The sequence below is a fragment of the Mesoplodon bidens genome (genome assembly GCF_964165515.1).
Source record: "Mesoplodon bidens genome assembly, chromosome: 10".
NCBI lineage: Eukaryota > Metazoa > Chordata > Mammalia > Artiodactyla > Ziphiidae > Mesoplodon > Mesoplodon bidens.
The window spans coordinates 95,646,075-95,673,970 of record NC_138172.1 but is presented as its reverse complement, the minus strand read 5'-3'; the positions used below and the strand labels follow the sequence as shown (position 1 = coordinate 95,673,970).

Genomic DNA, 27,896 nt, shown 5'->3' with positions numbered 1-27,896 from the left:
TTCCCCTCCATGTCCACATTTCCAAAATTTGAGCCAGGATTTGAACCAGACTGCTCTAAAGTACCTCCAGTTCTAATATTCAACATATCTACCCTCAAAAAGCAGAAGGTCAGTGGATTCCATTGTTCTGTTTCATGGATGCTGACACACTAGGCACACCCCCCCCAGATGCACCACCATCATTCCCACCCCCATTCTTAATTCAGATCCCACAAACTGGCCAGCTACCTAACTCATCAGGGAGAGCACCCAGGTGTAATAAACAGGAAAACAGCTGCAATTATATCTTCTCTTCAGTCTTTATTTGCTACTTCCATTCCTTTATCCCACCAACACAAACTGGGGAGGACAGCAGGAAGCCACATTTGAAGCGGCACATGCCAGCTGGCAGGGTGATGGTAACCATGGCCCCCTGAGCATTGCAGAGGTAACACGAGGCATCCGCTCCGGGCCTGGAGCACAGACTGTACAGCCCGAGGGCCTGGTAGGGAAGGCCACCTCCCACAGCAGTTTGGCTTTTAAAACACTAAGAACAGGTGCGTTCATTGTCTTTTTTTTTTTTTTTTTGCTTTAATAATAAAAAAAGAAAACCCAAACCTTCTATAATTTATAAGCTATTTTTTGCTATCTACATTATATATAAAATATAGACTCTGTTTACTTTATAACACACATCTTTTTTCCTTGATAAATAACTCTTTAAAATATCTAGTATACATGCCTTGACTTTTTATATGTTATGTTTGTTTTTATACATATACATACATATACTCATGTTTGTAGAACAATAAACACGTACTCGACATTGACAACCAAACAAATGCAATTTTTGGTTAAAAACAACAACAACAAAATAAAACAACAGTAAAAGCACCAGGCAACCAACAGAAAACCATAAGTACTAGAAACTTCTCCCTCTCCTGGGCAAGGCACAGGGCAAGAATACTAAATATGGTTGGATGCCTGATGGGGAAGGAGAGCAAAGGAGCGGGCAGGTCGCTTCCTTGGGTTGTGTTTCTTAGCCTGGGACTAGAATCAAAGATCAGTCATGGAGTTCCTGGGGAGAAACCATGGGGCTCCTTCAACAACGTAGCCCTTGTGATGGCTGCAGGGGACAGCAGAGACCTGGACCTGGGTCAGTCTGGGGGCCCTGCTCACACCACCCAGGCAAGCATGATTGCCACGCCAAGCACGGAGCCACTGCATGGGATATGGCCTTGTTATTTCTCTACTCACTGCTGGTGTAAACAGAAAGGGGCAACAGATTCAAGAGTATTCAGTAGTGCAACACTTGAGGAGCCTGACAGAGCCAGACGCTTGGTGCCCCTCTCAAGAGCTCCAGCAAATAGTGACCGTGACATGGGGAAGAAAAAGTCAGTAGGCCACTGCCTTTCAGTGCTAACTGGTGTGGAACTCAGGTACACGGTACTTACTGGCTGCACCTGCACACTCTGATGGGACCACTGAGCCCAACACCCCTTAAGCACAGAAGGTCTACACTCCTCTTGGGAAAAGTTCTGAAGCCCAACTCAGGGCTGTCCCCTCAAACTTGGGGTACTCTCCATCCGCCCGCTTCTCTGCCCAGGATGCTACAGGCCGGGGTGGGTCCGTGGGCTGCAGACAAGCACAGCTTTTATTTCATTACGCGTCTCCCTGTCCCCGAAAGGGAATTGAAAGGCAGGGCTCTTGAGAGTTGATTTAAAAACAAAACAAAACAAAAACCTCCCCAGTGTCGTGACCTCTGCCCTATAAACCTCAGGATTTGGATGGTCAAAGATGGAGGCAGTAGGTGGGGCAGGAATCCTAAGCTAGTCAAGACCTCGATCTGTGCGCAGATGCAGGATAGAGCCCGGAAGTAGAGCTGGCCTCAGGAAATCCCAAAGGCGAGCATCTGAACGTATGTCCCCCATCCCTGCCAATAGCATACAAATTAGAGATAAATGTTCACATTACAGTCACAAGGGGAAATTTTAAACAGCTAGTTTTCTGAGTACATTCAAGACACAATTGAGTTTTTAAAAAATGGATTCAGCTGCAACAGCTCAGGGAATACCGTCGGTTGCAGGTCTGAGTTCTAACGGCAACTCTTGCACCAACTAGCCCTGCACCCTGAGACCAGTCATTTCACCTCTCAGGGCCTCCCTCTCCCCGTCTGAGAGCTCTGAAGATGCAGGATGAGACTCAGAGTCAGAAAACTGGGATTTTAGTCCTGGCTCTACCACGACGAAGCGGTGTGACCTTGGTCATCACTCAACCTCTTGGGGATGTAAAGATAAAGGAAGTGAATATATTGGGCTCTGAAGTCCCTCCAGATGCAACGGGCTTTACTTTCTCCCCAGGGTACCCTTATCAACGCTGAATTCCTCCCCCGCCCCAAACCCACCAGAATAAAAGTGATGCAATCAGAAACCTACTTTGGGACCACAGGTCGTATTCAACAGCTGCGGCTACGAGGAGATGAAGAGTTAAGAGAGTCTAAAGGTACAAATGCAACGCACCGCTAAAGCCTGAGTCACAAACAAATGAACTGTCAAAGCCCCACTCCCTGAGAAAAGACATTTTCCTATGTTATATACTCAGTGAAAGCAAAACCCAAGGCCATCCATAATAATCGGTCAACGTTCTGAAGATCCCCGACTCTGTGGCTTGCTGCATCGCTTACAATCAGAATCAACTTAGGAAGTTGATCTGAGAAGAAGCCGAGTGATATTTCCATTTTGGAAGAGGAAGAAAGATCGACTCCTTCTATTTGCAGCTCTACAAGGAACCTTCTGGCAGAACATCAAACGTGGCATCCTGCTCCACAGGCAGGTGTCGACAGCAGCAGAGGGGCGCCCCACACAGGTCACGTGGAACTCTAATCACTGTTGCTCCACAGACCCCGATACGGTTCGAGCAAGAAGCGCTTTCCTGCCCGGCAGGAATTGCAGAGGCTCAAACCTTTCTTCGTGGGAGGCAACGTGGTTTGGAGGAGAAGAAAGGTTTGGATTCAGGTGACCCCACTTCTACTGAATAGTTTTGTGACTCTGGGCAAGTTACTCTTCCTCTCAGCCTCAATCTTCTCATCTGTAAAATGGGACTGACAATACCCAATACTACAGGGCTGTTTTTATGGGTTAAGCGAGATAACGTACTTAAAATACCCTGCACGCAGTAGATGATCAAGAAATGTGGGGGCACAGAGAGTACTGGCGTGGCTCTCTGAGGATGGAGAAAGGGTCTGGGAGAAGTTCACCTTGAGCTGGAGTCAGCCAAGCTGCCCTTAGAGTCCCGAGGTATCTGCTGCCTGGTGGGCTAAGGAGGATCTGTGGTCCCCTGCCGCCCCTCTCCATCGGGGGGAGAAGTCGTAGGGGAGCTGAGAGTCGTCATGAACTCTCCGGGAGAAAAACTCAGAGAATCCAACCCTTCCAAATGGGCCCAGAGCCTTCCCAAACACTCGTGGTTACCCTGACTTATACCCACCCCCCATCTCAGAATTTGGAATTTGGAACATTCTGCAGAGGCCGCCAGTGGCATGAGCCCAAATGTTCAGCATCAGAGGCCCCCCTCACCATGACGGGAACAAATCAGGCAAGTGGGGATTAAATGTGATGACCCTAAAATGGAGCCTCCATTACCCTGGGTCCTTGAAACACATTAAACAAGGCAGAGAGGGCTGGGTTACTCCAGAGACTTCATCTGAGCTCAAACCCAGCCAACGGTACCCAGTGCCCTATTAGGGGTGCTGGGCTGGGACAAAGTCCTTTCATAGAATGTTGCCGAAAGCTTGAGATTTCAGCTTTATATTGTGACTCCTAAATCAAGTCTTTGCAAGTGATAGGACTGGGGCCCAAGGAGCACTAAAGAACCCATTGACTGTAGTTTTTACACTTAGAGAATGAACTCTCTTTTCTTCCACTTGTTCCTGCATCTACCTACTACATGCATTTCAGTAGACAGAATTTAAGAACACTTACTAAAATATTTTTCATGCTTCTTTTTAAGAATGTATATTCTTTCCATATACCCCAGCCTCAAATGAGAATTTTTGTTTTAGACACTAAATATTTATCACGGAGCTCAGTGATCTTTGGGGGGAAAGAAGTCCCAAGTATTTTAAGTACAGAAACAAGACTGAAACCCCAGGAACAGCCCTACTTAGATTATAAATGACTTAGAAAAATGAGACTCTTAGAGTCACTAGTTTCCTTTCTCTACATCCTTGATCACAGCCTTTCGGGGCCAACTAGAAAAACAAAATATTCATTCCACTCAGTTTCCACAAAAGCTATTTATCCAGAGGGGAATTTAGGAGAATCTGAACCAAAACAGTCCATGGCATGGCCCTCTGCTCAAATTCTTACTGGGAGACTTCCATTTTACCAAATCTCTAGTTTTGAACTGGTAGCTAGGAAAGCTGGCAGGCTGATTCTGTCAACGGAGCAGGGACCAATCGTACGAGGGAGAGTTTTAGCTCACTAACCTTCCCACATTGTAGTAACGGACCAGGAAGCAGGGTAATTCTTTCTAGGGAGGCGATCCCTACCCCTCCGTGCTAGAAAATACCACATTCCCGTGGTGTTTGGACATGGCCACGCAGTACCCACGGGCAGCCTGGGATTCATGGTGTATTGGCCCTGGGAGGAAGAAAGAGGGAGCATCTGATCGCACGGTTCATTTTGGGACTTTGCCCACTCAGAGCCTGGGGTTCACTCTCAGCCCCTTAAATTCCCTTCCAGTTCCACTGCGGGGCCATCTGAAAAGATGTCTAAATGTCACTTGTGTGCCAAAGACAACGGCTGGATTTCTGTGACTGTGAACAAACGCTGTGTACATTTACAAGTAACAGTCTCCACAGCCAAGCTCGACAAATGTCCTATGTGGGGTGAAGGATTAAGAAAAGATAACAAAAGGATAATTCCCCATTTTCAAAATGTATTTGACTTGGGCTTTCTTTCAAGACTAGGTCTGAATTTTTAAGAGCGATTTTAGTGACAATGGTGGTAGTGAGCATTTATAAACCCGTGTGTGTGTGTGTGTGTGTGTGTGTATGTATCTGGTTGTCCCCTTCTGGCACTGCCTGCTCCAAGCCTGCAGTTTGCCATCTCCAGTAAAAGCCCTCCCTGTAAGCAGAGGATGACAAGACAAGAGAGACAGGAGACCAAGAGGAAGAAGATGTTTTTTCCTACATTAGCCTTCTTCAGCCCACGGGAACTATACACCTCAGAGGGCTCTCAAACCCCATTTAGAAACACTGAAAATTATGTTGCTTGCTGTCCTTTTGTTTAATACCTATTCAAAATTTTTCATTTTTTGATGCGTGAAAGCAAAGGTCCAAGCTAAGGAAAAGAGCCTTGACTATTTTTTTTTTTCTTTTAAAGGGGAGAGGATTATATCTGAGTGGACCTGAAGGCTTCCCTTTTAAAATCTACAAAGCTGGGGAATCTCCTAAGAACCCTTCCCCAGCTTGCTAGGAGAGATGGGTCCAGGGCTCACTTTCCCTCCTGCTGGGAATTGCCACTGCGACCCTGGGGCGCAAGGCTGCCCCCGGTCCTGGAGGACAGCACAGGAGGCCGTGGTCAGACGCACACCTCCTTCCCGCTGTCTCCTCGGCCCCGTGAAAGGACAACCTCGACGCTCCAGTACCGAACCCCTCCTTACAGGCAATTCCCCTCCACCGGAAATGGGCTTTCAATTGCTGGCAAACCCGAAGGGATATTTTCTTCTCTGCCTCGTCTGTTTCAGCGCAGGCTGTGCCCCTGCTCTCTCCTTTTGGCTCAAGGGAACCCGATTCTCTGCTTGCTGTTCCTGGCCCTCCCTTACCCTACCTCAGGCCAGGAAAAGGGCACTGAGCCAGTTAGGAAGACACTCCCTCCCTCGGGCTTCCTGGGAGGAAGCCCAATCCATCCAGAAAGCTGTACACTTTGCTACCAAGTACTTTTTCCTTCAGACACTTGAAGTGGCTTCCTGGAATCTGCACTTTCTCTTTAGCCACTGGCGCCCCCCCGCACACACACCTGCAGGCTTGCGTGGGCACGTGAAGATGTGCCGACTCCCGCCAGCCGAGCTCGCCCCTGGAAACGGGGCTCAGAGCACGCAGGAGCATTTGGCTTGCCAAGGAGGCCAAGGGGGGGGGGAGGGGGATGGACGACGGGCGGAGGCCGGCAACCCCTCCCGGCTTCTCACAGTAAAGGGCAGCAGAGGCGGCTGACCGCCTCCGTCTCAGCCGACGCCAGCAGGGATGACCTCAGGGACCGCGGGTCACCGTCCCAACAGTCTCGTTCGGGGCCCCTCACCCGGACACGGGCTCAGCCTCCCAGATGCCATTTTCTTACCCTGCCTTTCCACTTCCCCACCCCTACACTCCTCGAGGCCACCTCTCTCCCAGCCTTTCCCCCTCTCTGGGCCCCAGGCGGGAGCCCTAGGTCGCGCTGGGTCCCCAGTCCGGGCTAACAGTACAGGGACATCCGGCTCCGGCGCATGGCCTCGCTGATCAGGTAGGCGGGGCTCAGCTCGGGCTCCTCCGTCATCACTGCGATGTTCTGCCACTCGCCCGTCTGGCTGGACCGCTTGATGGTGTCCACCACGCACAGGGCGTACAGGCAGTCATCGAAGGTGGCGGCCATGGTGAGCGGTCGCCCGTCCCACGTGCGCCGGTCGTCCTGGTCCTGGAAGGCCTGGCGCACGGCCTGCATCATCTTGATGGTGCCGCGCAGGTAGGGCGAGGGGATGTCGCTGAAGGCCTTCTCGGGCAGCAGGGAGTTGCTGACGGGCGTGGCGTCCTGCACCAGCAGCTCCTGCGCCGGGGCGCTGTTGCGCTGCCCGTACAGGTCGGTGCCCACCGCCAGCAGGCGCCCGGCTGAGCCCACCACGGTCACGTCCTGCTTGAACTCGCCGGGCACGTTGAAGTTGAGAGTGACGGTGCAGCACACGCCGCCCTCCAGCACCATCTGGAAGGTGCAGAAGTCGTCGCTGGTGATCTGGCGGATGCCCTTGATGTGGTCGGTCTGCTTCACGAAGGTCTTGAGCAGCCCGTGGACCTTGACGGCCTTCTGGCCGGTGAGGAAGGTGAGCAGGTCGATGATGTAGGTGCCCACCGAGTGCAGGCCGCCTCCGCCCATCAGGTCGTCGCAGCTCCAGTTGTACTTCTTGCCCAGCAGGCTGCCACCGTGCACCTGCACCTCGCACACCAGCAGCTCGCCCACGTAGCCCTCCTCGATGAGCTGCTTCATGCGCACGAAGGCCGGCAGGAAGCGCAGCACGTTGCCCATGATGCTCATGAGCTTGGGGTAGTAGTGGGCGGCCGACATCATGCGGAAGGCGTCCAGGGGCGTGGCCGTGCGGTCGCAGATGACGTTCTTGCCGATGCCTGCGGGCGGGAGGACAAACAGCACGTCAGGGCGCTGGCGCCGAGCGAGCGACAGGGGGCGCTGTGGCCCCCAGATCGTAATTTAGGGACCGGGAACCAGACCCGACCGGCTACCCTTACTACACTTTTAAAACATCTTATAACACCTTTTACTTATACAAAAATAACATATTCTATACATTTCAGTGTTACTTTAAATATTTAAGTCGAGGGCCTCCCTGGTGGCGCAGTGGCTGAGAGTCCGCCTGCCGATGCAGGGAACACGGGGAATACGGGTTCAGTGCCCCGGTCTGGGAGGATCCCACATGCCGCGGAGCGGCTGGGCCCGTGAGCCATGGCCACTGAGCCTACGCGTCCGGAGCCTGTGCTCCGCAATGGGAGAGGCCACAACAGTGAGAGGCCCGCGTACCGCAAAAAAAAAAATAAATAAAAAATAAAAATAAATATTTAAGTCGAATTACTTTAGTATTAAACCATCACACTGATTTAAATATTAAGATTTATTTTCATACATTTAAATAGTCTATATTTTAGCAAGTTTTTAAATGTTTGCCAATATAATATCAAATGCTTCATTTAATATTTTATTTATATGAATCTATAACAGTTTATATACAAATGTATTTTACTTGTAAAGTTCAAATATTTAAATACAAAATGTAAGTTCTATTAAAGTGTACAATATCACATTCTACATGTATTTTATTAAAAGTTATCTTACATGTGAAATGTTTTATATGTTTTATTTTATTTGTAAAATATAATTTTTATTAAAAATATCATATGTAGAGAAGAGAACAGTGTCTTTATCTGGACAGAACCTCAATACATAAGCTGAAATCACGGCAACACGAGTCTGATTAAGGATGAGGAGGAATTTCTTAACCATATACTTCAAAAGTCTAAGCTTTTAGCTGTCTCTCCCACAACCAGCAAGCTTGTTTACTGCAAGCTTGTGTATTGCTTGCAATAATCAAGCAAGAAAACACCAAGGATTATGTTTTGAGTGTTTTCCTGCTTGTTTATTTTGCATTATGGATTAGAGTTGGCTGTGCTCACAGAAGTGTTTGTTTAATGTTTTCCTGTTCCTTACAGGAAGAGCGGATAGTCCTTATATCTGACGGATGGGCAGTGACTCGACCCTCATCTGTCTCACTGGCCTGGGAGGGTGGGGACGTTGGTGCCTTTGGCAATGGAGCTGAGGCCAAATAAGAATTAAGCTTATGCGATGACTCTACCGAGTGCCTAAGTTATAGGTAGGCGGAAGCCCTTTAGGAAACTAAGTGGTTCTGGGTCAAGAGAAAACAAAAGATCCAAGGATAAAAGAGTGACAGGGAATAAGAAAAGGATTTATTCCAAGATAAAGCTAAGAGTCAGGGAAGAAAGACAACTCAGCTGAACCTGGAGAAACAGCCAGTTGGAACTCAAAAAAATAAAGTAATCATTTTTTTAAAAGTATACCAATTTGTTAGCAAGCCAGATTGAAGGATGCCAGATTGGGGAGCTTTGGCGTCAAGGCACATGCCTGCCTATGAGTTCTCTGCTGTCCGGTCATGTTCTGCACGTAGACCCTCCTATGGAGAGCTGAACACTCCAGCCACAGACAAGGGACGCGCCACAAGGGAGATGGGGCAACGAGACTCACACCCATCCCAGTTGTCCTGACCGCAGGCACCTGACTTGACAAAATCCATGAACACCCCCAGCAAGCCCAGCTAAGAGGGTCCCGTGGAAGTCCTACAACTGTGGGCGTCTGTCCAGTGGAGATGCCTGGGCAAGGCCACAGGCATGTGGTGCTCTCATTTTCCCATCGGAAGAGCTCGCCAAGCAATAGAAGTGGCCAGAACAGACTGGAGAAAATAAATACAATCGATGGCTGTCAGTTTCCAGATGCACATCGAATTCCAGCCCCGAGTGAAAGGCCTGGAGCCACGCAACGACCCCATCTCCTGGCCTCCTCCACACTGGCAGAGCTGGGCTGGCTTTCCTGACGACCCTGAATGAACAGTAAGAAGCTTCTTTACCTCTGAGTAACCAGGTGAGGACTGAGGCTCTGGAAGAGGGGTGAGGAAACAGTGGTTTGTGTTACCAAAAGTGCCGGGTGCACCTGTGTGACATCGTGTTCTGATAATATGGTCCTATCGGCATCAGGCTCATGTAACACGGGATCATGCCGGAAGGAGATTTCTATGTAAACAGATGGGTAGGTCACTACAGGTCCAGGTGACAAATGTTGCCAAAATCTGCCTCACACCTGTTGGGTATAGGCTGTGGCCTCTCCTATACCCTATCTCAGGGTCCACAAAACTAAGACCCCTGATGGCCATCTTCTGAGTACACGCTATTGTCATATTAATGACACATGAAAAAACGAGTTTATCTTGTTTTTTTCTATTCTAAGAACTATCAGATAAAACAGTAAAAGAAAAAATAAATTGAGAAAAATAATTCACTCCCCTCCACATACCCAAAGCAATCATCGCATGGGTAATTCTTTGAAGCTCTGTAGATGAAAAGATACTGGTGAAAGCTACAGACTCCCTTTCCAGAAGAATGCAGGCCTGCCTCCCCCAAGGTTCTGAGATACAGGCATCTCTTCCTTTGGGCTATTTAAGTATGTTGTGGTCCCACACTTGACAGCAGCTTCCTCAAGAATCAAGGCTGGCCCTTCTGCTTTCTTAAGTCTCCTCTATGCCCACGGCACCTAGAGGCATGCGATGTGTGTGCGGGAAGCCAGAGATCGTTGCTGCCTGACACCACCTCTCTGCCCACAGTCCTCTGCACTGTCCACACTTTACAGATGGGTCTTGGCAACGTCTTAACACACAACATCTTCCAAAGTCAAACGAGACTTCTAGGAATCTATCATAAAGAAATCCTCTAAAATGTAAGCACAGCTTCTCGCTCAAAGGTGCCGTCACTGCGTGATTTATTAAAGCAAAAAGCTAAGAACAATGCAAATGCCCAATAGAAGAATGGGTAAGTAGGCTGTAATACTTCCATATAATGGTGTATTGTGCAGCCATTGAAAATGATGTTTATAAAGACTTTTTAATGGCAAGCAAGATGATTATGAGGTCATGTTAAGTGAAAAGGGCTCTATTCATAGACATCCTATGATCTCAACTCTCTCTTAAAAGGACAAAAGAAAAAAACCTGGAAGGGACTACCTCAAACTGTTTACAGTGGTTAATTGATTAGTAGGATTAAGACCAATTTTTATTTTCTTCACTACCTTTTTCCAAATTTATGAGTTCTAACTTTTACGGTCAGAAAAACATTTGTTTTTCTTTTTTAGGTCCAAAGGAGACACGAAGACTTAACATGATGGCAGAAGGGCCCTCCAAAGCCACGGGAGGGCAGGCGGGTTCCAGAACTCACGGACCTGCCCCAGCTCCTGTGCCCAGGGAGCTGACGAAAGCCCCTCTGACCCTGAACTTGTGATGCTTCCAAGGCTCACGTCTTCCTGTTCCAATTCCGCAGGACTTCTTCATGATTCTGGTGAAGGCTACGGACTCTCTTCAGAAGGTCAATTCACACGTACACGTAAAACTTTACCCACATCCCCAGCTTGTGCATGGCCCCCTGGGGTCCTGCAGAACAGGCAATTCCATTGTAAGTTGTAAGATAACTCCTAGAAGCTCATATAACGTATTGTTAAAAATAAGATAATGCTTCCAGCTTCAAAGGAACCCAAAATGCAGAGCTAGCAGACTGCTCACAGATTTATAAAGCAGTTTGTTTTCTCTGTTTTACGCAATCTTCCCTCAACGCTACCTCTTGGTAGGGCTTCTGCAAAGCGCTCTCTGGGACCATCCCCCAACCACCAAGATCCTTAGGTTCTCTTGGTCCACTTTTCCCCACCAAAATCTGCCCTTCCAAAATGCCCAGAACCTGAAACTCCAGTGTTCTTAGCAACACCATTCTAATTGTGGACTTTCAGTCATTGGATAGTGTGTGTGTGTGTGTGTGTGTGTGTTGGTGCATCAGCGTGGCACAGAGCATTCCCCTCACCCCTAAAATCACATGCCATATAAGGGGAGCTTGTGTTGTCTGCACAGAGGGGTGACACAGCCCACAATCCGGGTGTGTCAGATGCCACTGAATATATGCGGGGATTTTTCCCAAAGAAAGCAGACAGATCCCTGCCTTCCAAATTGCCCCTGTCAGCCTGGGCTTTGGGTCTGGTTCTCCAGAAATATCATAGGTCTTTGGTGTCTTCATGATTTTCATATGTCTCAGCACCATGCCTTTCTTGCCACCTCCAGAGAAAGTGCTGGAATGGGCTCTTCAGAGAAAAGCCCTCTCCATTTTGTGCTGGCAAGGAAATAATAAGTAGGGGCATCCTCCCCAAGCCCGTGGCTCTGACATTCCTTTGCTATGAAGATAAGTCGATTCTCCCAAGGAGACAGGAACTGAAGAGCTCAGGGAAAGGCAGAGCCAGCCCTCAAAGCAGCCATGGCTGACCCCTAAGAGGAAAATGACCACCCTGGTCTCTGCTCTGCAAACCCTAAGAGGACAGCCTATGCCCTGTCACTTCTGGGTGTACAACTTTGCCAAAAGTACAGCAGTGCCATATCCGCTGCCCTGCGTCCACAGGTCTCTCTCTCTCTCTCTGTCTCTCTGTCTCTGTCTCTCTCTGTCTCTCTCTCTCTCTCTCTCACACACACACACACACTCCCTTTAGGTTGGGGGTTCATATCGTCTTGTGGCAAGCTGTGTCTTCCTTCTAAGGCAAGAGATCCAAAACTTTAGCGAAAATCGTGCGGCAGAGAATCAAGCAAAGGGACTTGAAACATACGGACCTGATTTCACTCCAAATGCACAGGCAGTGCGAAATGGACCGGGGGAACATCCCGAGTGTCCAAGGAAAAGCTGGAGGTTCTGCCAAACCCCAAACATTTCCCGAGCAGCTGGAGCGTGTCAGCAAAGCCCACTGGCTCTCACAGTGACGCGGAAGAACAGCGGGAGCTTTCTTGGTTCTCTGGGCTACGGCAGCCGGTGGTCACCCTGCCGCTCCCTCCGGGGACACCACTGCCCCGCGGTCAGCTGGCTCCACCCAGGGGCCTGTGGCTGCGCCAGAAATGGCTGTCTTGGGACCTTGCTGCATTTGTCAAGGGGGTACAACGTGGCTCTGGTGGGTGGCAGAGGACGTGTGGAGACTGGTCTGCGTGTCCTGGGGAGTCTTCCTAACCCACCTCCATGCACACCGTCTGCCCGTTTGCGTGAGGACAAAGAACGTAAGTTGGGTCTTTGGGGAGCCTCTGGGCTGGAACGAACTTACTTTATCAAGACAAGAACCCCTTGTCAGCAAATAAAGTGAGAGCTCTCTGTCCGGAGGATGGTGGGGTTAATGCCTTCTCACCTATGTCACGGAGCTGAAGCTGGGGAGAAAATGAGATCATGGGAAATTTCTGGAAGGTGAAAGTGTCATGTGCAAGGCAGTATGCCTGTTCTTTGTCAGGCGTTTTTACATGAATTCATTTCAGAAGGAGTTTTACTGCCCTCCTGAGATTCCCTCAGAGGGAGATGGAGAAGTTGCTTCCTCCAGAGCCTGCTGAGTGTGTGCTCTCTGAGTCCAAATATCCACGGCCCTCGGAGGACTCAGTGCCACAGGGAAGGAGTTTCCAAGCAACAGACCCCAAAGTAGCTTTCAGGCAGCTGTGCCCCTCATGCCCTCCAAGCTCAGGGTCTCCAAGCTGTGGCTGAGAACCCACCCATCTCTCTTTCCAGAGACTGGAGCTTTTATGAGGGCTGATACTCCATCCCACAGACCCCAGGAGCAGGGCAAGGGGCTTCCCACTGACACCTCCGGGGAAAGACACGTGCCCTCTGCTGTCCCAAAGAGCTGCTGTCCTCCCCTGCCCTTGATCAGGTAGGTGGTACCTGGAAATATGGATGCCACCCAGCCACCCAGAGTCATTCCTCAGCAAAATCAGCCTGGAACTTCAAAGCATCCCTCCTGCCAGCACAATCCAATTACACACTCCCTCACCTAATCGACAGTGGCGATCTATGAGGCCGATGCTACTTTCCCACCAGTTCTTCCCGACGATTCCACTTGTGTTGACAGCCCCTTATCTTCTGAAAGCCAAAACGGATGCTGGTCCTGGCGGCTGGCTTGCGCTGTCCCGGCAGGTTGGCCAAGCCCCGCAAGAAGTCCCATCAGATACAGCTTCCTAGTTCCGCTCCCCCCCCAACCCCATTCACCCAAGGCAGAGAGGGCTTTCCCTGCATTTCAAGCAGGGAACTCATTATCTTCCTTTATATTCCACTCCTGCAACATTTCTGTGCTAGGCACTGGAACCCAAAAAATGAGTAAGGAAGATGAAAAGGAGCTCACAGTTTAGTAGAAGAAACCAACTAGGAAATGAGTGATTATGGGATCTAATAGATATAGGATCTAATAGAAGGATAAACAATGAGAGCACAAAGGAGGGGCTGCCCAACTGACTTGGGCGTGGTAGGGAGCTCTGCTGAAGAGGTGACATTTGGGCAGGGTTCTGAAGCACGTGTAAGAGTTCACCTCTTCCTTCAGAAGCTTTGGGTCCCATTTAGAAAATGATCTAAAACAAGGGTGTTTTAAAAAAATTCCTTTATTTGAAATGCAATTTGAATTTTAAAAGATTTGCACTGTTCAAAAAATAAAATAAAATAAAACAAGGGTGTTTAACCTGGGTCTGAGAAACCACTAAAATTGGACTATTTAAAAAAAATTGTGTGAAACCCGACGTTCATTTTCTGAGGAAGAAGATCATTAGAGTCTTAAAAGTGTCTCTCATTCAAAGGAAATCAAGCAAAACTACAGTTGAGAGTGAAGAAAAAAACAAGTTAAAGGCCAAGATAGATAGATCTCTGGTTTCAACAGAACTAAGTATCTGAACAGACAGGGCTGTTTGTCATCGTTCCTTCTCTGCTCCCGGAGACGTGGGACATGTGGTCAGTTTCAGCCCCTCACTGTAACACTCCACTCAGTCCAGCTCAGTCCCTTCCTTCCTTTCTTCCCATCCCACCCCTGTTATCTCCTTCCCCTGCTCCCTGACCCCCTGGCCCCAACACACACACACACACACACACACACACACGTTTTCTTTCAGCTGAGAAAAGCATCAGCAGAAATGACCTGTCTCAACCCTGCTCTCTGCCCTCTGGCCCGTCTTCCATATACGATGGGAGGAGAGCCCCTTTGGAGAGATTAAATCCCTCATCTTCAATCTCCATGACAGTTCCTGACAAACAACTTCGTGACTCACAGCCCTCATCTGATGTGTTCACTATAATCCTGACATAATTTAAAATAGCAATCAACACCACTCACGGAGCACCAACTCTGTGCCAGAAGAGGCTGCATATTTTACATTCCTTTCCATTTTTGTGTGTGTACGCAACCCCACAAGGCAGGTATTAACCCTGTCCCCATCTCACAGACACGGAAACCGAGCCTCTGAGAGGGGAAGCTATTTGCCCATGGCGCCACAAAACTCAGTGGCCAGGACAGCTGGGATTTGAACTCAGACACATGCTCCCGTTCTGGCCAGCCCCACGTGTCAATGCACACATGTGCAATGCCCACGGCACCACAGGAGGGCTCCCAGGAGGTGGTGTAATGGGCTGGGGTGAGCACCAGAAACTGGGCCAGTGGTGGGCAGGTGTGCCCAACGCTCAGCTGAATGACCGCCCGCAGTCCCACAGCAACTTCTAATTTCAAACCTGAGATGGAAATGGGTCAGCGTGACCCATATTCAGCTCCTTTTGTCAAGGATGCCCTCTGTGGGCTCTGAAAGAGGGGGGACAGCCGAACAAAGAAAGTCAGCACGGCTAACATGAACAGGACTTGATCTTGAACTGATTGAGATGTTCAAGTGCTTTTCTGTATACAACCCTCCCTTAAAGGCCAGTCCCCATCCCACCAACCCTTTTTATGGACTTTCCTCCACTACTTGCGCCTGTCATCAGAGCCCTCCTTTTGCACAGGAATCCCTGTCGGTAGCTAGATTTTCTCAGATGGTTTCATGTATAGGAGTATCATCTAATCATTGAGCCTGTAACACCCATAACAGGGACGGCACTCCTGAAACACTTTTCATTTGCGGTTTCCTTATCGGTCGATCGCACACATCTCCACCGCTATGGCTCATACAGATTGAGGTTGAGGATATAATGTTGGGAAGTTTCTAACCAGCTACTCCCAGCCTAGGCATCCCCAGGAGAGAAAAGAAAAGCTCGCCACGTCTAGCCCAGGGAAACCAAGAGGAGAGGTTTAGAAACAGCAGTGGGTATGTGGCAGCCAGCTTCCCAACCTCCGTGCCTAGAGGTGGCCCATACAGAGCCAAGTGTCGAGAGGGGCAGGGAGGTGGTGGGAGGGCCCCTTGGAGGACAGAGGTCTGGGGCTGGATGCAGTGGCTGCAATGATCAGGACTGGGGACAGAGGAAAATGGCCAGGACCATCAGTCCCTCTTTCTTGGTCCCAAATAGCCAAATGACACCTACCACACCTCAGTGGTCTTTATTCTGGGGAGCGGCCTGCACTACCACCGCACACCTGGACAAGCCAGAGTCAGAGGCACCACCTGGATCCAGGGAACACAGCCAGTCACGCAAGCCTCACTTTCCCCATAGAAGCCGCCACCTTCTGCAGCAGAGGTGGGCAAAGGGTAGAGTACTGAACAACTGGGCCACCAGACTCATCAAAAGAGACCAGGGCTTCCCTGGTGGCGCAGTGGTTGAGAGTCCGCCTGCCGATGCGGGGGACGCGGGTTCGTGCCCCGGTCCGGGAGGATCCCACATGCCGCGGAGCGGCTGGGCCCGTGAGCCATGGCCGCTGAGCCTGTGCGTCCGGAGCCTGCGCTCCGCAGGGGGAGAGGCCACAGCAGTGAGAGGCCCGCATAACGCAAAAAAAAAAAAAAAAAAAAAGAGACCGAGCTGCTTAAAAGAAAATGTAAGCGATTGCGTTGGTGAGATGACCAGATTGCACTATGACTCCATTTCCTACCTACCCCCTAAAGATGGAGCTTAGAATGGGGATCAGGATGGCTACAGAGAAATAAAGAAACCTGTACTTCCTCTTCCTATTTAGAGTGGGAATTCTCATCACACATCCCAAAGGGTGGGAGACTCGTGGTAGCTCCCAAAGGCTCCCCGGAGTCCCCGACAAAACCTCAGTCCCTGTCAGTCGCAAGTTAACACGCTTCAGAGAAGCACTGTCCTCACTGTACACATAATATGAATGCAAGACAAGACTTAAAACTAGGCAACTTCTCAAAACAAAAAAAAAAGTAGGAAACTCTTTTCATTCAAGAGGGGTTATGCTTTAGTGAAGGGATCATAAGTATATTCACCGAGCAGGTGTTTTGTGGGGTTTTTTTGATCACTATACTTCACACAGTCCAGCCTCTTTTAAAAAAGACAAAGATCCAGAAGTATTGGGTTTCTTCCTCCAGAGCCTCCCGCACAACAGCAGTCAGCTGGAGCTGAATAGTGGCCTCTGTAGACCACAGTCCCTACCCATCCCTATTGCTTGCCTATATCGGTTTTCTACTGCTACCCTAACAAACCACCATGAATGTGGCAGCTTAACACAACACCCATTACCTTCCACTTTTCTAGATCAGAAATCCAGGTGGGCACAGCTGGATCTCTGCTCAGGCTTCCACAAGGCTCCCGCCGAAAAGAATGTGCTTCCCAGCTCATAAGGTTGTCTGCAGAATTCAGTTCCTTAGGGCTGCAGGCCTGAGGTGCCCTGCTGCTTTCCTTGCTGGCTGTGCAGCCTCTAGAAGCACTTGCATCCCTCAGGAGTGGCACCATCTTCGGGACAGTATGAGCATCGTGCGCAAGGCAGTCCTTCCCACGCTTGGAATCTCCCTGACTTCCCCCTTGGCCAGCAGCTGGAGAGAACTCTGTCCTTAAAGGGCGCCTGTGATTAGATTAGGTCCACCCGGACCATCTCCCTTTGGCCATACAACTAATCACAGGAGTGACAGCAGGGGGCGAAGGTCATCTTAAAATTACTCCAGCCCAGTCCCTTCATTTGCCTGTGAGCCCTAGAAAGCTCTGCCAAGAGGAAGATTCTCGAGTATTCTCCCAGGTAAAGCGCTTCAGACACGTGTCAACATCCCTTGCAGACCTCCCTTTGCTTCTATGTTCTTGCAGTTTTTTTTTTTTTTTAAGATGTTGGGGGTAGGAGTTTATTAATTAATTGATTTACTTTTGCTGTGTTGGGTCTTCATTTCTGTGTGAGGGCTTTCTCTAGTTGTGGCAAGTGGGGGCCACTCTTCATCGCGGTGCACGGGCCTCTCACCATCGCGGCCTCTCTTGTTGCGGAGCACAGGCTCCAGACACGCAGGCTCAGTAGTTGTGGCTCACGGGCCTAGTTGCTCCGCGGCATGTGGGATCCTCCCAGACCAGGGCTCGAACCCGTGTCCCCTGCCTTAGCAGGCAGACTCTCAACCACTGCGCCACCAGGGAAGCCCTCTTGCAGTAGTTTTTACTCCATCAAGCAGGACTCGGTGAGGTACTCTAGGCTTTTTCAGACCTATTCTTAGTCTCCTCATTACCATGGAGATTGTGTCCTCAATTCGGGGCTCCCTGTAGGCGGTGGTAATAGGAACAGGGCCAGGAAGGTGGCAGACTTGGCCTCTGGGCGCTAGAATGAACACAAGGAAGGGAAGGGGAGCTGAGATGGTTATGAACCCACCAGGTGCCCAGGCTTCCCGTTGGCTCAGTTAAGCATCATACAGGCATCGTTATCCCCGTTTGTCCAGAAGAGCGAACGGAGGCCGACAGAGACCACGACTGCCCAAGATCATAGACATACACAGGTCCAGCTGCAAATTCACTTCTGTGATCCCAAAGCTCTCTGTTTTCCATCTTCCGTGTAGGGAATTGCTACCAGTGGGAGGGTGGGAGTAGCGTTAGGTGACTGAGCCTCAGAGCACCAGGCGGGTTAATAAAAGAAGCCCAAACCCTTTGGGCCCCGCTGGACCCCAGCACTGAGCTGAGAAGTGATTCAGGAAGGTGATGGAGGGAAGGCGGAGGCCGGCTACTGCTTGGAGGGGGAAGAGCTGAAAACCAAGAAGGGCTGGAGGCTCCACATGGGAGAACCACAGCCACTGCTGTCCCTGACAGGTCGATGTCGTTGCTCTACACCTGTGGCAGTGAACTGGCCAGAGCAACTGGAAGAATTTTATCAGGAAGGAGAGTGGCCGCGGAAACACGGTGGTGACTGCGTTCCCACATTGAATAAAGGAAGCCCTTAAGGGGCCGGCCTCCTGCACGCAGGCACCTGCTACCTTGGCAGAAGGAACTAGGTAGCAATGGCCTTGCCTCATACTTCACCCCTAAGAAACAGTGTGGCAGCAAGAAAACGACAGCGGGGCCACACTCCTATCCCACCATGATCCTTGGGGGAATAAGTACCTCGGTGTGGCCAGAAACCTGCCTAGGAAAGGAAAGCGGCCTGATGCTCTAAGCTTCCTCACATAGAAACAAGGGATCTTGGCCCCACCCAGAAGCAAAGGGAACAGAAGTGCAGTGTTTCTGCTGATGTGACCAGACAACAGTAGCAAACCCTTCCCACAGCCAGGAGGCAAACCGGATCCAGGGCTGTGGATTATCAGGTCGGGATGATCATTAACAAACCACTTCCCAAAGCACCTTCACCTACAGCATCTCCACGTGTTAGACCAAATCTGTGACGAGGGGAGGGGAGGGAGCGGTGGGAAGGTGGTGATGATTAGAAACAGAGAAGTAACCTAGAATTAACTAGGTGTTTGTGTATGTCTGGGCAGGGGGTGCTGGAGATTTGTAATGTCCAGGGGCTGCCCAGCACCCGCATCTCCCTGCTCCATGTGGGAATTTCCCGTGTGGGCATCTTGGTGGGAAGCAGAGCTTCCTCCCATTATGGAAGCCAAGCCAGGGGTTGCTTTCCCAGCAGTCTTTGCAGTGAAGGCACACCTGGGTTTGGCCAACCAGGGACACTGCCTGGGCCTGGAACCCGAGAAAGCAGAAAGGTGGTGAGTCCAGGCTGGCAGTGGGGATAGCGACATCGGTCTCCAAGGGCTGCGGTGGCAGTGATGCCAATGATGACACCTGCAGCCCAGGGCCAGCATCATTGCAAGCAACAGGGTCCCCGTCCACATTGGTTGGGTTTCTCTGTGTGATCTGGACCGATTCCAGCTGCCAAGCCTTTCTTTGTTCTTCTTGTTTTCCAAGCCTGCTTCCCCAGGCGGCTGAACATTTCTGTGACGAATTAATGTCCTTTCAAAAAATTCCATTCTGCTAAAATCGGCCAGGCAATTTCTGTTGTTGGCAGTTAAAATGCTTCTCTAGTACAACAGGTTTACAAGCTTTCTGGACCCCTTTCTGAAAAGATTGATTTGGGCACAGAGGAACCACTGAGGGCCTATAAATAAAGCAGCCCAAGATCCGGCGTGATTTATTGGAAAGGGAAGTGGAATGGGGGTCGGGGGGACGTGGATTGAAGTTCTGATTCTGGCATTTGGAACTGTGTGACCCAAGCCATTTGATGTTGAGGGAGCTCAGTTCCCTTATTATAAAATTGGAAGAATAACGGCTTCTTCAAAAGGCTGCCTTGAGGATGAAATGACAACGGGTAACTGTCCTGACACATGAAAAGTGCTCATGAATGTCTGCTGGATTCAATAACACATCCAAATAAAAACAGCTCATGTCAGCTCTGAGAGAGACAAAAATTCAAAAGAGATCAGGGGCAGGGAGGTAAGTGCATCACAGCAAGGGGTGGGTGTGCTGGTGTGTGGTTTTGGCAGTGGTTAAGGTACCAAGACTTGAAATCGAAATGGGTTCTAAGTCTGGCTTTGCCCCTGAGGCGATGTGCAAAAGCCATCTGTGAAACGGGGCTGATACCTGGCCCTGCCAGCTTGATAGGACTGCTGAGAATACGAAGTGAATAGTTTTTAGGAAAGTCTGCTGGAAGGAATAAGCCTATTGCAAGAATGAAGTTACTGCTGAGATGCAGTAGCAAAAAAGTCCCCCGGAAAAACAAATCTGCTGCAGCGTGCTCTGCCTGGAATCCCCGGGCTGGATGCTAGATGCACCGGCGGGGGTGCTGAGTCACTGGACATGGGGCACACCCCGGCAGGGACTTCCGTTGGCATCACTGGCTATGTGGGGTGGCCCAGGAGGCGAGGCCGGGCAGGTGGAAGGGCAAAGGCAGCACGAGACGTTTGGCTGAGCACCTTATCAGCTGTTCCTGTAAATAACTGAAGCTCAGCTAGTGACCGAGGCTGCAGATTGGAATCCCTTTTCTGAGAACCACCCCTCACCCTTGGCTGCAGCTGATATCTGCACGGATCTGTGCTACCTTCATCACCAGGATGAGGGCCCTGTCCACAGAACTCAGAACCTCAGAAATGGGCAAGACTCGGGGAGGGTGGGGTTGGCAGGGGGACATTACGAAGCCCCTAACTGAACACAGAGATCCGTCCTCCCCGGAGCAGTGGCAGAGAAGCCAGCTACCTCCTCCCTCCCCCAACCTTTTCTCTTAAAGAGACAGTGTGCAGTTTTTCATCTCTGGACCAGACGACAATCCCCTGCACTGAGCAGATGAAGATTCAGCAAATTTAGCCAACCGTGGCTGAAAGGCCCAGGTGCTGGCTAGGGTGAGTCTTCGAGCTTTGGCGGTTTTGTTGTTGTTGTTTTGTTTGGGCAACAATTTGCAAACAATGCGGGTTCTTTGTAAAGGCAAAAACCTAGCTGGCAGGAACTCCCAGAAAACTGGGCGTACCTGGGTCTGTGTTTGCCTGAGCAATGCTAGCTGCAAGCCTGAAAAGCGAGAAAGCTCGTGGGCTGCCTGGTGATGTCAGGGGGAAGCAGCCCCATTGTGCAGATGAGGAGACGGGCTGAGTCAAGTCTTAATGGCTTTCTCTTCCACACAGCACTACTGTGAGGCCCTGAAGGAGGCGGGATACAGGCATACAGGTGATAACGGCTCTTTATACGTCCGGAGGATGCTCCCACACGGAAGGGGCTCTCTCTGACTCCCAGAGGAGGGCTCTACATAGGCACAGCGCTGGAAGAAGCCTGGCCTGGGGCTCGTGAACACGCGGCCACACATCAGACTTGCACAGAACTGTGGGGAGATGTCCAGATATCTTAGACACAGCAGAGCCCTAAAGGTGTGCCAGAAACAGAGAACAAGGACAGAGACCCAGGCTTGGTTTGCTCTGTTCCACAGTGGAGCGGGTGTCTTAAGGGCCCTGGAGGGCAGGCAGATGTGGCTTGTCCCCGTCCCTCCTCCACGACAGCCCTCACCCACCCACCTCTCATGAACCCCTCCTCCTGGGAAAAGTGTGTCATGCTCAACCGCAGAAAGTCTAAATGTCCACCCCCAGGAGGAAGGGTTACGGAAACAACTACCATGTAGTGACTGACGAGTGCACTAGGTACAAAGCACCCGGTAAAGCGCAGCTGCGCTCATCAGATCCTCCCAACACCGTGGAGAGTCACTGCCATCCCCATTTCACGAACCACGAAGCCAAACCCTAGAGAGTCAGTGCCCAAATTCACATCCTAGTAAGTGGCAGAGCCGGGATTCAAACCCACATATTCTGGTTCCCTCTGCATACCCGTGACTCACCTTGAAAAGTACATTGCGATTCTAAATACAACTTGACAGGCAGTAAAACATGGCTGCCGAGGAACCCAGCTGTAATCATGTATTTTCATGTAATTATTCGCTCATCCCACAAACACTTAGTAAGGGCCTCCCGGGGAAGCAGTGGGAGGGGGTGCCCAGCCTCTACCTGGTCTTGTATTTTCCACTACTAGTTTCTGTGCTTTAGAACCACAGTTCCCAGCCTGAACGTCTCGGCACTCAAGGCATCCAGGGACCCCATACCGAACTCACAGGGGCACTGCAGTGTATTTTTAATTTTTGAGGAAAACATAGTGGTACTCAACGTCTATCGGATGCCGCGGGAGATACTCGCTCTAAAAAGTTCACAGTTTCAATACAGACTGGCACGACATTCCTTTCGATAACACGCCATCTCTGTGAATCTCGGTTTTCAGCAGTTGCTGTGATGAAAAGCAAATAAACTAATCAAGGCAGGACGGGAAACGAGGGTGGTGTGTTCTATCTGATTCTGTGGTTTGAGAAGTCGTGCGGTGCCCAATGGGCACACATATCCCAGTGTAACTCATTCTGATCATTTAAGAATACAATACAAATATTTTTATTCCTTCAATTTATGTGTTATTTTTTCACGTATCTGTTATGCTGTTGAGACAAACTGTATATGTCTATTGGATACTACTTGGATCTTATTATTTGGACTTACTAAATGGAATTGCCAGGTCTTTCCTTTGGCCTAGGAGCACCATGAAAAAATTACTGAGACATTAAGAGCACCATGAATGAAGAATGTTTGGGAACCTTTGTTCTAGAACATTCTATGTACTCTCTCCCCTAACCCATGATTAGAAGTTCTTTAAAGGCAGGAGCCATCTTATACTGGTCAATACTTTGGTTTCCCCTTGGCATAGTTCTTGGCTTGCTGTAGATACTTTTTAGTACCTGTTCACAATTTACAATAGAAGTCTGAACCTGGCCTGCAGAAGCCCTTAAAGATCCACAGAGGTCCAGCAAGGTGTGAGTGATACAGGGGCTACTGATACTCCAAGCTCACAGGTCCCACCAGCTAGGGGGCAGAGACCTGTAGGGCACCTTCCCGACCTTAGAGAATAAATAAAATTTTCTGAGCTTTCTGATGCAAAGTAACACAATCAACTGCCTCTTAAGGGTTTTAAGGACACATGGAGATATAAACTTTAGGTATACATCACTTTAAACTTCTGAAATTCTGTTTCATTTAAGCTGAATCTATGATCATGTCAATGATCTAGATTAGTTTTTCTAGTCTCGAAAGGCAAACCCACACCTCTGGGAAGACGGGCCCCTCAGCACAGAGGGGAGGGTCAGAGGCGGTGGGCAGCAGCAGAGTTCAAGTCCAGCCCTTGGGTATCTCCCAGCTGGAACTCTCCAGCAGGAGTTGCAGGGCTGCTTCTGTATCTGCTCACCAGGAGAGCACAGAGTAAACTGGTTGCTTAGCAACAGCTGCAGCCACTTGCCTGGTTGGGGTGGGGGGAGAGCAGAGGAGGTATAGGTCCACAGGGAGGCTGACGTTCTCATCTCAGGCCTGTGTCAGCATCTCCAGACACGACTGGCAGGAGAGGACCCCCCAGGCACCTGCGTGCCTTTTTTATGCAGGTCAATTTCTGTTGAGGGGGTGGGAGGGTGAGAGAAGAGAGCTAAGTGTTAGGGGAGTAGTGTGGGTGAGGGGCAGGTAAAGCACCGAGCCTGAAACACAGCCATTCACCCTTTTTCCGGGCGTTAAGCCTAAAGAATGTCCTCTGTGAAAGTTAAATCACTCATGGAGCAGAATAATAACAAATATAACAATAAACAATAATATATAAGAATAAAGTCATGAACTATTCCCTCCTCAGTCATGCCTGCTCTGTCTATGCAGCTCCCTTCTCTAGATTTCTTTTCATACCTCGTTTCCATCAAACACCAGTTTCTAAGACCCTCTGTCCTTATCGGTTGGTTACCTTAGGGTAGTGAGTTTGGACAAGTAACCTTATTTTTTCAAACAACAGCTTTGTGTTTATGGACCTCTGTTCTCCTTTCATTCCCAGGCCCTAAAGGGTCACTACATTGATGTCCCAGAGAGTCTCTAGCTCACCCCAATCCCCCTTGTTAAATCCAGGCAAACAAACCTGCGCTGTGTTTATGCTGGACACACGCCAAATGAATCAGCAGTTCTAGGGCCACTGCCTGGAAAGCTGACTCGAGGTAGTGGCTCCGCCCACACTGAGGAGGAACCTTGTTCGCTTGGGGGACACGGGGCTGTCCCTGCTATCCAGAGCCAGCAGAAGAGTCATTCACCTGGCGGAACCTGCTCTCGAGGGCCATCATCCACTCCCCCAACAGTGCGTTGGCAGCACAAAGCTCCCCTCTCCAAACACCCTTTATCCTGCTGCTCTGCCTGGTGGTTGGTTTTTTTTGTTGTTGTTGTTGTTGTTGTTGGTACGCGGGCCTCTCACTGTTGTGGCCTCTCCCGTTGCGGAGCACAGGCTCCGGACGCGCAGGCTCAGCGGCCACGGCTCACGGGCCCAGCCGCTCCGCGGCACGTGGGATCCTCCCGGACCGGGGCACGAACCCGCGTCCCCTGCATCGGCAGGCGGACTCTCAACCACTGCGCCACCAGGGAAGCCCCTGCCTGGTGGTTTTTTTTTTTTTTTTTTTTGCTGTATGCGGGCCTCCCACTGTTGCGGCCTCCCCCGTTGCGGAGCACAGGCTCCGGACGCGCAGGCCCAACGGCCATGGCTCACGGGCCCAACCGCTCCGCGGCATGTGGGATCCTCCCAGACCGGGGCACGAACCCGTGTCCCCCGCATCGGCAGGCGGACTCCCAACCACTGCGCCACCAGGGAAGCCCTGCCTGGTGGTTTTTAACAGGCAGTGTCCCGCTCCACACACACCTCGCTATCAGAGGTTGAGTAATCCGTATCTGTGGGCACGAGGCCGGGGCCAGGGAGTGGAGACTTCCTGCGGATCCTGTTCCCATGCCCCGGCCCCAACTCGGCCCCTGTGCACTCCCTTATCCACAAAGTGAGGGGCTGGACTGAAGCCCCTCTTCTGAGGAACACTCGCCCCACAGGGTGTTCATCGCCCTGCCATGCACGAGAAAAGGATTCTAGGGTTAAGAAGTCTGGGAAGTGCTTGTTAAAAATGCAAACTAGTTGCAATTCTGTTTCCCATCCCCAGCCCCGGCCTAGATCTCACTCCTCACTGCCCCAGCAGAGATTCGACTTGCCAATCACCACCCTCGCCCCGTATGCTTCTGTGTGTTCCTGTCTTGATGGTTTTTAAAGCAATGTTAAGCACCGTTACACAGGCACACACGCAATAAATACAAGTTGCAAGCACCCTCTCCATCAGCAAAAGGTTTCTCTAATATAGTACTTCTTTGAGCCGTTAATGATTGCGCGAATCTCCAAGGAAACGACGACACTGGAACAATCCCCCAGGGATCCAACCTTTCCCCCTTTAGAGTAAAGCATGTTGGAGAGAAGAGAGACAGCTAGTGTTTGGACTAGATGTTCCACAGGGGGGCTCCAAGTATAACATCCACGATTTATATTCTTTATACGGTACCTTGCTAAGTGAATCACAAATCTGCATTTATTTGGGGGGCATAGAGAGAAGATGGGGGGCCAGAGGGGCTCTGGTGCTAAGTCAGGGCTACCTGCGGTGCTGCAGCTGGCCCTCCACACGGCCTCAAGGGAGGAGAGCACATTAGTCCTTCTAGAAGCTACCGTCCAGGGCTGCGAAAGCACTCAAGGACACGCTGCAGAGCACACGCTGCCCAACCTCCACTGCACACACACCTTTAGGTTGAATGAGTTGAAAAGAAAGAGGTTTGGTAAACTGTTTAGAAAAATTCTCAGCAACTGGGCATCTAAACGACTCACCGCAAAATTCATGTAGAGGACCTTTTGCCAACTGCTGATATGCAATCAATTTTTTAAAGGTCCATACTGTGTCAATACAGTGGCTTTTAAAAATGTTTAACATCCCTTTTCCAATCTATCTTACTATTGGTCTTTTCCAAACAATGATACGCATATCGCACACACATACACACACACACACACGCCCCCTCCTGTTTAGAAACTTAATCTTTGCCATCGCCCATCGTATGGCCTTTGAGACTTCCCACGCCTTGGCCATGATGTATCCCTCTAAAGGGATTCTCTACTTCCCCTCCGCTAAGTCCTCAAGTTCAAACAGGTTCAGCCTCACCGTACACTTTCCCACCCTCAGACCTTTGCTCCCTTCCTCTCCAGTCTCCACTGTGCCAACCCCCCCTCCAAGGTCCAGCGTAAGTGCTGCCTCCTCTGAGACACCTGTCCTGAGGACTCCAAGCTTCAGGTATCTCTCCATCTCTAATTTGCTGCCTGCATCAGGTGTATCTTTCTGAACCTTCATTATAGAACATCTGGGATTCTTAGCCATATTTTCACATGTAATATTGAAGCTGCCAACCATCTGTGAATTCTATAACTGTAAGCAAGGTTCCCCCAAACCTTCTGGGCTTCAGTTTATATAAAATGTGGGTAACAATAGTACCTACCTTAGAAGACTGTGATGAGGATTAAATGAGATAATGCATGTAAGCTACTCGACACAGTGCCTGGCATAGTAAGTGCTTAATAAGTGCTATTATTAACCAACCAGTGAAGCCTTTGGAACAACCAGGAACCGTCTCTATTTCCTGGTGTCCTCCAATGGCCTAGCACAATGACCATCTTCAATAAATCCTTATTCCTTGAAATTAACCCAAGGGGGAAGGAGGAAAGAATTCAGAGGAAGGAAGTTTGAAAGGATACTTAATTATGGTTTTCAAGGATATAAAGGGTTATATTTACAGAGGATGATGAACATTAGATTTTTTTTTTGTTTGTCTCCTTGAAGGCAAAAGATGACAATTGGACTTAAATTTCAGTCGTCTTGGCTGAAGCTTCCTGATGACACCGGTGAAGCTGCAGCAAAGAATACTGATGAAGGTCACACGTAGGGGAGCCAGACCAAGGACTGAGTCTGACCTCAGAGCTCTACCACTTATTTGGACAAGTAACTTTACGCCTGTAAGCCTCAACTTCTTCGTCTGTAAAATGGGGCTAAAAAGAGTATCAGCTTCATTGGAGAGTTGCAAGAATCATCTTAAAAACTTAGCACAGGGTCTGGAACATAGTAGGTGCTCAATAAACAGTAATGTTGGTCATGTTGTTATTGTACCAAGGGATGTTGTGGAGTTTCTTTAAAATGGTTACAAACAGTTACTTTTAGTAGATAGCTGGGGAACAGGCTGGCCCATTGCTCATGTCTTGTAGATAACTACTTGAGGTTCTGAAATTTGTTAGACCAGAAACAACTCTGGGATGGGAGGCTGGCGGGGGTGGGAGGCAAAACAACTCTGCTGACCAGGTATGCAGCGTACTTCCATCCTCATTACGAACTGCTTCTTCTGACATGGAAGCAACCTAAATGTCCATCGACAGATGAATGGATAAAGAAGATGTGGTATATATATTCACAATGGAATACTACTCAGAAAGAATGAAATAATGCCATGTGCAGCAACATGGATGGATCTAGAGATCATCAAACGAAGTCAGACAGAGAAAGACAAATATCATATGATATCACTTATATGCGAAATCTAAAATATGGCACAAATGAACTTATTTACAGGACGGAAACAGGCTCACAGACATAGAGAACAAATTTATGGTTACCAAAGGGGAGGGAGGGGGGCATAAATTAGGAGCTTGGGATTAGCTGACACAAACTACTATATATATAAAACAGGTAAACAACAAGGTCCTACTATATAGGACAAGGAACTGTATTCAGTATCTTGTAATAAATTATAATGGAAAAGAATATGAAAAAGGATATATGTATATGTGTGTGTGTGTGTATAACTGAATCACTGTGCTG

At 49.6% G+C, this 27,896-nt stretch overlaps 1 protein-coding gene across 2 annotated transcripts in view; it reads right to left on the bottom strand.

Moving 5' to 3' along the window:
- Positions 1–213: 213 nt before the first annotated feature.
- Positions 214–27,896, bottom strand: part of GFOD1 (Gfo/Idh/MocA-like oxidoreductase domain containing 1) — a gene marked incomplete at its 5' end in the record, with an annotated part of 110,330 nt that continues 82,647 nt past the window's right edge. The window contains 2 exons of one of the 2 annotated variants that reach the window (XM_081246170.1): positions 214–7,348; positions 12,154–12,250. In XM_081246170.1, coding sequence (XP_081102296.1) covers positions 6,429–7,348; positions 12,154–12,250 — 1,017 coding nt within the window. In that variant the 3' untranslated portion in view covers positions 214–6,428. Of the gene's footprint in view, positions 7,349–12,153; positions 12,251–27,896 lie in introns of those variants that run through there. The other variant, XM_081246169.1, reaches the window with a different exon arrangement.